This window comes from Tachysurus vachellii, chromosome 4, assembly GCF_030014155.1.
Source record: "Tachysurus vachellii isolate PV-2020 chromosome 4, HZAU_Pvac_v1, whole genome shotgun sequence".
NCBI lineage: Eukaryota > Metazoa > Chordata > Actinopteri > Siluriformes > Bagridae > Tachysurus > Tachysurus vachellii.
In genome coordinates, this window is record NC_083463.1 from 21,826,325 (window position 1) to 21,837,766 (window position 11,442).

Below are 11,442 nucleotides of genomic sequence, written 5' to 3' on the forward strand. Positions count from 1 at the left end.
GGACGCAGAGGAAAATCACCTGTCACAAGAAAAGAGACGGTTGGTGATTGAAAGGTATCTCAACGCAAGCCCACAGAGCAGCTACAAAGCAGCCATTTGGGAATATATAAGTTTAAATAGCCCAAAGGCACGTATTCTAACTTACTAAAAGAGGGGGTTATCACATTGATTGGAAATGTAGCTGACACACACACTCTCTCTCATGGCCCATATACTACAAATGACAATTAATATAGTTCTAAAGAAATGGAGTAATTCTCAGGCTTTAGTTCCATACAGTCAGATATTTGGTTTATTGGAAATTCTTGACATTACTTCAGGATCAACTCATCATTAGAATTTAACATTAAATACATACCATAAAATTCTACATACACAGATACCAGTAAAGCTTAATTTGATGAATTTGTTCATTAATACAACGTATACATTTTGTGCTTTAATTATGGTCACATTTAATAATACAAATCATCTGTGTTCTCATTAATACTGTTATTGTCTAAACGTCAGCCCTTCATAAGAGGAACGTTAAAACAACTAGCATTTATCTCATCAAGTAACTCTATTGTGCACTTCAGAATATTATAAAACCACAACACCAGTTCAACTACTACTTATACAGCTACTACAAGTAGCTACAACAGCATCAGCCAAAATCACTGTGTAAGTGTAGTGCATATTGACCGCAAAAAAGGCTTATTAGAACCACACGGTCAAATTATGTCAAAACATAGTGAAGCATGGGGCCATATTTCCACATAGAATGCAGCTTTGGTAAAACACAAATGCTTTAAAAAATGCTATAAATGGACAGAGTTAATATTTCATTGAGTCTTGCCCCACAGGAGAGCTGCTCATAGTGGGGTTGAACAACACACAAACACACACAAACACAAACACACACACAAATCTACTTTGTGCACTTCAGAGGAAAAGCTTGTCTTGTTTCTCATTAATGAGGTGAATAGAGAGTTGGAAAACAAACTACTAATTATAGTTTATAAAAACTAAAAATAAAAAAAGAAGCAAGTAAATATGTCAGCAGGATGAATAGAAACTGCTTGTCAATTCTAAAACAAAACATTGCGTATTTTAATTCTTTTTATTCTACTATACAATAATGACCTCGTTCTACATTTCGTTCTTCTTCATAAAACTGTAATGTACTACAACAAGTCCCAGAGAAGCAGTTAGAGATTGCACATTGCTCTGTACGTGGACATAATGAAATAAATTTGAGCAGATGACAGGAAAATTCACACCGTATGCAAAACCATTAGAAAATCTAAACAGCCCATGCGACTCCCAAAGCTATCAGGAAATTTGACAAGGATCCAAAAACTTTAAGACATACAGATGTTTTTGGTTTAACCAAGCATCTGTTTGCACAAGCATGACTTGTGTAGAAAAACCACAGTGGGACACAATAAGTTATTTTATGGCACCATAATAGGCTGGGTTTTATAATTACTTTACAAAAAGCACAAAAAAAGGGAAATTGGACATGACCTGATAAATCTTTTGAAACTGTCTAAGCTCGTTGTGTTAAACATGCATACAGGCTATACAGCATTCTTATTATATAATTTATGAGAGAATCGAAATAACTACAATAAAGATTATTTCTTGTTGGAGTTTAAATGGAATTTAGAAACAATTTCATGCGATTTCATTGGTTTACACACTAGGCAATGTGCCGGATTGTGTAAAAGAAACATTCATTTTTCTTTGATAAATGCTTTTACACATTGAAAAAGAGGTTCAATTGAGGAGAACAGCAGGGGAACAATAAAGGTGGTTAGTTATCTTTTTTCCTTTGCCATTAAAATTCGGGAGTAGTCAAACTGCAGTGAGGTATCGGAACAACATTCTTTTATTCATCAGTATGTCATACATCCTCTAACGCCACATGCAGATTTCAGTATGTAAACATAGACTCACTGAATTTAATTCAATACTACAGCTACATTCAGAGCAAGCTAAATAACAAGACTCCTGTTTGTAACTGAATAGTTGGAAAGATTTATGTTGAGTTTCATGACATGCTCAAGAAATTCCTTAGGAACCTCCTGCTTTCATTGAAGTACCAAAGGTTCTCTGATGAGTGGTGAAAGATTTTGAAAATTATACCACAATAACAAGTTGAATTACTAGTATGACACAAAAATGACCTGTATATACGATATATAAATACACTACACGGTCAAAACTATGCGGACCTCTGATCATCACACCATCATGTAGTAGTTCCCTAAACTTGTGTCAAAAGTTGGAGGCACAGAATTGTCTAGAGTGCATCTGTATACTGTAGCATTAATCAAACCACAATGATGACCTTCAACATGAACTGGAACACCACAGCTTCACTAATGCACTTATGGCTGAATAGGAAACTCCTATAGCTGTTTTCTGAAATCTAGTGGAAAGCCTTCCTCAAAAGAATAGTAGCTGTTACAGTAGCAAAATGAGGAAGGAACAATATTTACTAACCACAATATGAGTTTGAGAGTCAGTTGTCCACATACTTTTGGCAATATAGTATTTCTCATTGCTAATATCCCTTTTAAGTAGCAGAAGAGAAGAATGAATTCATTGCAAACACATATGCATACATTCAGTACTTGCTGCTTTCCTATTACATTACAAGTGCTCAAATGATCTACTAAGTTGTCACTGTGCACTCCAGGGAGTGGTCTTCTTGAACAGAGAACAATGGTTGATGGACTCTAGAAAGGTGTTCAACAGAAACATCATCTCATGCTGTTTGTGGTAACATACTCCAATTTAATCAGGCTGCATGCTCAAGGATAACATGAAGACCTTGAAGACACCTCCTCATGACATTTTGATACAACTGCCCTGAGCATGCACAAGTGCTTATATCAGCATGTCTCGCACCGTCTCCTGGATCCGATTGCCTCCGTCTTCTATGTGCTCCTAAAAAGATTTTTTTTGCACTGATGTGCTTCACCATGCCAAAACCTACCATTATTTAAATGCACATAGACATACTACATTCAAAGTTGATGTTTATGTAATATTTCAACTTGACACTCATGTGAAATAAGCAGTAATATTGACAATGCTGCACTGGCTTCAGAGTGGCCCTGTAGTCTCCAATTCTACTGCGAAGATTCTTGGCTTTGCTAGCCTGCTAACGGTAACAAATCTCTGAAATCTCCATGGCTAACTCCAGGCAATCGCTTGTTTCTTGGCAGGCATCAAGTAGGCCACAGTCAATATCACAGTGACAGTTCCATTCGCCGCTTTGGACCGGTTCTAATGGAGCAAACAAATAGCTGCAGGCTGGGCAGATTTGATGAGCAGCACGTTTACACGTGTCAGGCAGCATGATGCACAGGTCATAGAACTGGCAGAAGAGGCAGTTGAGGATGATCCCTGCACAGGCATCTGATAAACAGAAAAGAAATCATCAAAGGAGTATCAGGCAGTAAGCAAGGAACTCATTCCTTATTCATAGCTATCACAAAACGGAAAACATAAGTTGTCTCAAGGCATCTTAATGGAGTGTACTATCAGTTGTCTTGTCTTGCAGTTTATCAGTTTAGTCAGCAAGAATTTTTAATAGCCAGCTCATATATACTAATTGTGTACGTATATTGTGATCGTAAACAGGTGGTTTGTACACTGATGCATTCTCTTTGAAGGGAAACGTTCATAGAAGATAAGTAGATTATACCATAAACAAAGTATGTGGACTTATAGAAAATCTGTCCTATGTGTGAATTGGCTTGTCTTAATATTAGTTGTTTTGAATTGTGATTTAAAATTTTTTCCATTCCATATGGCAGCCATCTGTCCATCTGATCCGTTAATATATATCTATTTATACATATGCAGAACATTATTACTGGCATTTAGACGATGATGCACAATAGCAGGCTTCATAATGTTATTAAATTGCATTACGAAAGAAAGCCTTGTGACAAAACAAGAACACCAAGTACATCATCATACAGTACATGTAATAAAACCTAAAAGCTTATAAGAAACATCTTGGCTTCTAGAGAGACACTCAACATCCCTTAATGGTAGCTGTCTGTACTTCTTGTTTATAACATTTAAAAGCACCTTTTTTTCCCATGGCATTTCCTAACACATGCATAATTTAATGACACACATTTTCCTCCCTAAGAGAGACGGAACTCAGGGAGTCGTTTAAAGGCCTAATCAGTTACCATCCATCTTTATTGGTGACCATTTCTTTCTTGTATGTCAAAACATCACCTCTACTGTCTTTTTCACACCCTCGATAAGTATATGCAAAACAGAATTATGTGAATAAACGTTGGGATTAACATAGGGAAATTTGGACTACTGAAAATATTGAGTATAGGAAAATATTGAGTATAAGGTTTTTTACTTACTCACACGCAATAGATTCAAGCGCAAACACTCATGAACCATTATCCCCATTAATACTGATACTATGATCTGATTCGTGACCTTGAACTGAATCACTTGAAATTCAACTGTGTTGAATATATGAATTGGAAACATAATGTGTAACAAGAAATGTTGTTCTATAGACTTATAGCATTAAGCATAGTTACTCTAGAGCTTCAACATCTTACTCCGTCACCTTCAACATCCTGATTGTCAGATAAGGAGTCTGTGGAAGAGGAGACAGTGCTACACCTATCCACAGAGGAGAGGCCATATGAGGATCCAGAAGTGGCTGAATCTGCTTTGGTTTCTGTAGGATCAAGCTCAGGTATGGGACTGAGTCTCTGCATGGTCCTGCCTGGAGCTGTGTTAGTCACCATCTTACATGGTAAATCTGAGGAAACATTGTGTCATGAGTATAAAGCATACAAAAATGTATTATGTACATTAGACTTAATCAATAAGAGCATATGATACAAATGGAAGCAGAGATAAGGTGGCATAATCAAAAAAATTTTAACAACTCTGAAATCTTGCCTATTAGTGGGGGAAAAAAGCTCTCATAACGGTTTGCAATCATGGAAAGTTATCCACCCTCCAATGAAATCTACAGCGCCTTCTTCATTTATCCTTTTTTTATTGGTCATCCATTCTCATGTATTATTATGATTAAGCCTTACTGAAAGTATGTGTAAGTTCTGACGCTTTTGTTCTCTGCCATTTCTGTGTACAGTATGACCTCTCATAGTCTCGCAGTAGTTCTCTTTTTGGATACAATTTGCTAAATTTGGATGATGAAAAGCCCACTGTAAAGCATGGTGGTGGGTCTCTTATGTTTTGGAGCTGTGCAAGCTCCCGTGAAACATGACAGTTAGAAAAAAATTGATGGCAGTATGCAGGATTCTACAGCACTAAAGCTGCGCATGGGACGCTCTCGCATGTTCCAACATGACAATGATCAAAACACAAGGCAAGGTTGACCCTCTAGTGGCTACAGCAGAAAAAGATGAAGGTTCTGGAGGACATCGCAGTCTCCTGACCTCAATATCATTGTGTCACTTTGGGGAGATCACAAATGTACAGTTTGTGCAAGACAAACAAAAAATGTACAGGAACTGGAGGCATTTTGCCAAGAGAAATAGGCAGCTATACCACCTGAGAGAATTAAGGACCTCATGCACAATTATTACAAAAGACTGCATGCCATCATTGATGCTAAAGGAGGCAATACACAATATTAAGAACTAATTTCCTTATTTCCTTTTTTGCTGTTTTGTTTGATGATCGTGCCATTCTGTTATGCCTTACATATTTGACTCCTATAAGAAATGAAATTAAATTTGATTTGCCTTGTCACCTGAACTTTCTTTAAAAAAAAGGTACACATCTTGCAAAGTCTCCCAATGTATGCAAACTTTTGAGCACAACTGTATATTAAAGGAATAAAGTAAACACTTCAGTCCCAGACAAGTATTTGCTCCCAGCATTTTTCCTCAAGCTTAGGTGTTCATAAGCTCAACCAAATCCATGGCTAAAATATACACATACACAGCTGCTGGCCTCAGAACCCAAAAACGTCTTCAATAATGAATCTGCTTTTCACAGACGGAATGGAATGCAAACTATTAATGAATTATGGCCCTGACTGAGCATGCCTGTTTATTTTTCTCCCATCTTTCCCAAATGAATTATTCAATGAACTTTTTCTCTCTTTTATTTAACATTTAATATGTTATTATTGATTAGTATCGCAGACATATTTTACTTAAAGATATTGTTCATTCATCATATAAGTAACAGTAAGAAAAAACAAATGGAAATGTTATGGGATATAACTTATTCTACACCTACATAAAATACTTCAGAAAATTAGGTAAAATGTAGACTGAGACTAATCATCTGGGCATCATCAATAACACTATAACTAATTGTTTTCAATGCAAGAGTTTGTTGTGATTTACCAGAAAGGTTTATGAACCTTAGAACATTTTGTTTTGCAAGAGATCTGTTGTGTCAATGCATCTGTACCACTTATCCAACACAAAGTCACAGGGAACCTGCAGCTTATCTCAGGGCATGTGGGGCACAACCTGGGAGACACCCTGGCTGGGGCATCAACCCGTCACAAGGCAAACACACTTACATTCACACTCTACAGGCAATTTAGAGATGCCAATTAGACTGTCATGCATGTCTTTGGACTGTGAACTGGAATACTTGGAGTAAACCCCTGAACCACAAGGAGAAAATGCAAACTCTTTGCACACAGGGCAACTCCCAAACCCAGATGGGTGAGGCAAACATGCTAAATACTAAAACATTGCTGTGTTTTACACCTCAAATGATCAAGTGTAACTAGGTTTCAAACAAGTGAAATTTTAAGTAAAATCTACAACAATTCCCTCTCTCTTTCCCTCACAATAAACGAACCATGTCACAGCCTATTCCAAAGAGGCCTCAAAAGTATGAAGATAAGAAAAGCAATTGTGTAGTTAACTACTATTCAGTTGAGTACAAATTTTATCCCAGACTAAATAATGACTTGCAATAATCCATCAGTTTTAATCTTGAATATAGGAGTCTACCAGTTTATTATACAGTCTAATAAAAAAACTAAAAAGCTTCACAGCTTACCATCTTTAGGCAAAGTGCTTTTCTCCTCAGCTCTATCCATGTCACATTTCACCTCATCACTTTGCAAACTTTTTCCAGCCATCTATGCCATCATAGCAACAAAGCATGGATGATACAGGACAGAAGATACCACCAGATTAAGGCACAATGTTGAAACAGGACATGAGATGCACAATTACAATCAAAGCACAGAGTACAAATAAAGGCCATGCAAATCAAAACAAAGCAAAACTGTACATGCTATGGAACTTTGGAAACATTGGATGAAGGTGTATATATATATATAACCATAATAATAAATAAGTAACAGTAATAATCTAAAGATGCACACAAAAAAAAAACACTTTACCAATCTGTAGTACTGTATATTTGCTGTATATATACAGTGTTTATGAATTTATAACAATTCTTCAGCACTTACCCTTAAAGCTACATGAAAGAAGAATAAGAAGTCGTCACACTCGGAATAACACACTTCATGGTGCGCGCGAGGACATCTCCTCGAGCCATCCACCCTTACTTACTTGGCCACGATATTACAGCATAATACGGATAAATACATCAGATTATGTTTTTCAAGCTGTAGAACGATTAAAATAATGCACAACAACAACAAAGATTCAACTGGTTTATCAAACGAATCCGGCACCCTGTTGGAATGACTGACGAGCGATTCGCGAACGATTCATTTTATTTGAACGACTCCTTTAGAGGAATCATTCGAATCGATACACAAGGGCGAATGAACCAAAACCTTTATTATTTTTATTTTAATATATTTTATTCAATACAAAGAGTTTAATATTGTTTTTTTATAGCTACACTATATGATTTTGCTAAAACATTACAGGCAAGTAGTAGTAAAAAATATCAGATCAAGCCACTAACTAAGCAACCAAACAACTAACCAACCAACTAAACAAACAAACAAACAACTAAACAAACACAAGCACCACCAGACATCACAATCAAACTTATTAGTTGATTGCTGATATTTCTACAAGTAGTGTGTGTGTGTGTGTGTGTGTGTGTGTGTGTGTGTGTGTGTGTGTGTGTGTGTTCTGGAAGAAAAAAATATCCATAAACCTTACTTTTTAATGTAGTTGTTACAAATTGCAAAGTATTTACAAATGAAATACATAAGCGAAATGAAAGATGAAATGAAATTGATGTACTATATGACTAACATATACAGTAAACATGAGGAATATTTTGTGGGTACCAAGCTTTTCACAGATATAGAATATGCTGTGATTCTTGATTCAAAGAAACATGTTTCCTATAAGTTTGGATAATTTAGATAATAAAACGTGATTATTATTATTTTTATTTTTTTTAAATCTGAAAAATCAAAGAATTGTTGATTTGCACCTTTCATTTGTAACTGTGAACATTTGTACATTTGTAACACTTTCATAACTGTGGAAATTACACAAAAGGCAAAAGCTTTATGTTTTTTTATTACTCTTATATACATATACACAGAGCAATTAAAATCTTGCCATTAAGTATTAAAATCCAAACTGGGCATTTATGTAAGGCTTTCAGTATGTTTTATGGTGCTAAGAGGACAATGTAAATTAAGAAGATATCACAGTGTGGACAAAACAGTTCCTTAATGGAAAACCTTTTAAATTATTCCCAGAAATCCTCTAGGCTTTCTCTAAAGGTCTATAGGTCTAAGAATTTCCTCAGCTACTTAAAGGCAAATGTAAAAGTATACATTTTATGGATTGGATACTTATAGGTGCAAATAGGTGAATTCTCAGAGAGTGGTAAAATCAGCATAGGTAACAATCCTGTGGGATTTTCCCAGTCAAACAAACATGTAATTCAAAATAGACAATCATGTGTTATTAGGGGTTATTATAAGGATTCCCTTTGCAGGAAAGTTGCTCAGGAATGACTTTTTTTTATTAAATTCAATTTATGCAATACTCAATAAAGCATACATGTACACATGTACTGTATAATGCAAAGTAATTTAGCTAGCTTCGGTGTAACAATATAATAAAAAAGTGTTATTCCCCAAAGTGTCATTTTATAATAGTGTTCATATCTTGTATAATTTTAAAACTCCTATTGTTATTGATGAAGAAATCAAAATTCAAAATAAAAACAAAATAAAAAGCTAAATATATAAAAAAAGATGCTAAAAGCAATTAAAATGAGATTACATATAGAGAGTAGAAAGTTAGTTTATGAGCAGTGCTTATAAACTTGAGGTGTTAGATAAATCCAATAGAGTCTTATTTACTTGTCCACTAAACAAATGTACATGCATGAACAATAATTGAAAATAAAATAAAAACCCATGAGCAGTGACAGATTAATACAAAACTGTATTTCAATTGGTCTCAGTTTACAAGCCTGGCAATGTCCTCTAATTAGCCTCAACATTAGTGTTGCATTTTAAAGGATGCCCCACTGTGTTTGCATATGCTTAGAGAACAAGGGGCTGCTTAATTGAAAAATTAAGATGTGTGTGTGTGTGTGTGTGTGTGTGTGTGTGTGTGTGTGTGTGTGTGTGTGTGTGTGTGTGTGTGTGTGTGTGTGTGTGTTTGTGTATGTGCGTGTGTGTGTGTGTTTTTTGGAGCAGGCCACAGATACCTTGTTCAGTGGGAAGTGCTTGGTAAATATGAATGTTAGAGGCATCATAAGAGCATTATGGGGTTTTATTCAATATAAGATCTATTGGATTATGGCTATTAGGTCAAACCAGGTTTGCATAGAATTGCATTAGTGGGAAGGTTTTGAAAGCATTTGAGAGCAAGTGTTAGGCATAAGCTATTCAGGAACACAAAGCTCCATGCAGACTGCATGGGCAAACCTTACTGCAAATATTGTTGCTTTACATATTTTACATACAAACTATGGTTTGTACAGAAAGAATATTTTGGATCGGACCTTTTTTGTGCTGAAAACAATTTACCTGCTTCTGCAATCTGTAATTAGATTTGATGCCTTTTGTCAACAAAATGTGTCATTATAAAGTGTATATCTGAAGTACAATGGCATAGCAGTGTACATAGACTCTGTGAACAAATGAAACGCTGGTCAGGCTTGAAGTTAATATCCCAAACTAATCTATTTTACTTAAAGACTTTTTTCATAACAAAAATAATGGCAAAAGGCAGAAATTGAAAGTCACACACATTTGCATAATAAATGCAAACAAGGCAAATTGTATAAAATTGTCATACTAAACCAAATTGCAAATAGTGTTGAACACCAGAAAATAAAATATAAAATAAAATAAAATCATAATCTTACAGTAACTACTACATGTTTTAACTAAATATTTTAAATGCTAACAATCTTCCTTTACATTAGAATGGAATTAGGTCTTCAGAAGTGACACAATGAAATTGTAACAGGTTTTTATTCAATCAATTCTTCTTTCTATTAATTTACATTGCTTTAATAAAAACGTGTCTTTTATTTGCTCTTCTTCCCTTTCATCTAGGAAAGGTAATCAAAGATGAATAGTATGAGCGTCACAGTTAAGGAGGACGATTGAAGTGCAAGGTTTTATTAAACAAAACACAAATAAATGAAAGTGGAAACATGTATCAGTCTCCAAAAACAATGTGAGAGCAAGAACAACATGCTAATCTACATACCTGAGACTAAGGTAATGAGATGTGAGTAATCAGTGTTAAGGATATGTGACTTGCAGAGCTGCTAAGATACCATTTTGTGACCTAAACCAACCTCACCCTTGGGACTGGACATGAGAGACCACACTGGTGACAAGCCTAAGTGTGGCTTGCAAGGCCATCTCCTCATCATTGGCTTTGGTTTAGGAGGCTGCCCTTTCAGCATCTGGCTTGAGCTTGAGTTGGCTGGAAAAACCATCCTGTCTGTCTTGGAGTTCAGCATTGTGCTTGGCTTGGGAGTCCACCTCGTCACCCTTTAACCTTATGCTTGTCTGACGTTTTTGTTCTCCTTTATCTCCAGTGTAATAGCCTGTGATTGGCTGGGCTCAGCTGACATGCCAGCTGTCACCTTCCCCAAGAATATTTCTAGAAGTGGACCACCAGAGAGCTGGTTGAACATCTCTAATAAAATAAGGTTCAGGAATCATGCTGCATCATTTCTGAATTGTTATTACAGAAAATGCAAAGAAAGATTTTTTTTGATTAGCTTCCAGAAAGAAAGGCGAGTCATCATCAAAACTGAATAAATAAATACATACATTAAATACATGCTAGGGGGCATGGTGGCTTAGTGGTTAGCACGTTTGCCTCACACCTCCAGGGTTGGGGTTCGATTCCCACCTCCGCCTTGTGTGTGTGGAGTTTGCATGTTCTCAACGTGCCTCGGGGGTTTCCTCCGGGTACTCCGGTTTCCTCCCCCGGTCCAAAGACATGCATGGTAGGTTGATTGGCATCTCTGGAA

General features: G+C 36.0%; 1 protein-coding gene across 1 annotated transcript; it reads right to left on the reverse strand.

Annotated features, from left to right (window-relative positions):
- Positions 1 to 2,041: 2,041 nt before the first annotated feature.
- Positions 2,042 to 7,669, reverse strand: mdfic2 (MyoD family inhibitor domain containing 2). The gene is made up of 4 exons (XM_060867141.1): positions 7,463 to 7,669; positions 7,042 to 7,123; positions 4,604 to 4,801; positions 2,042 to 3,411 (listed from the first exon to the last, which is right to left on the reverse strand). Exons 2-4 carry the CDS (start codon positions 7,121 to 7,123, stop codon positions 3,155 to 3,157), a joined length of 537 nt encoding a protein of 178 aa, XP_060723124.1. The 5' UTR covers positions 7,463 to 7,669; the 3' UTR covers positions 2,042 to 3,154.
- Between the last annotated feature and the right edge of the window lie 3,773 nt (positions 7,670 to 11,442).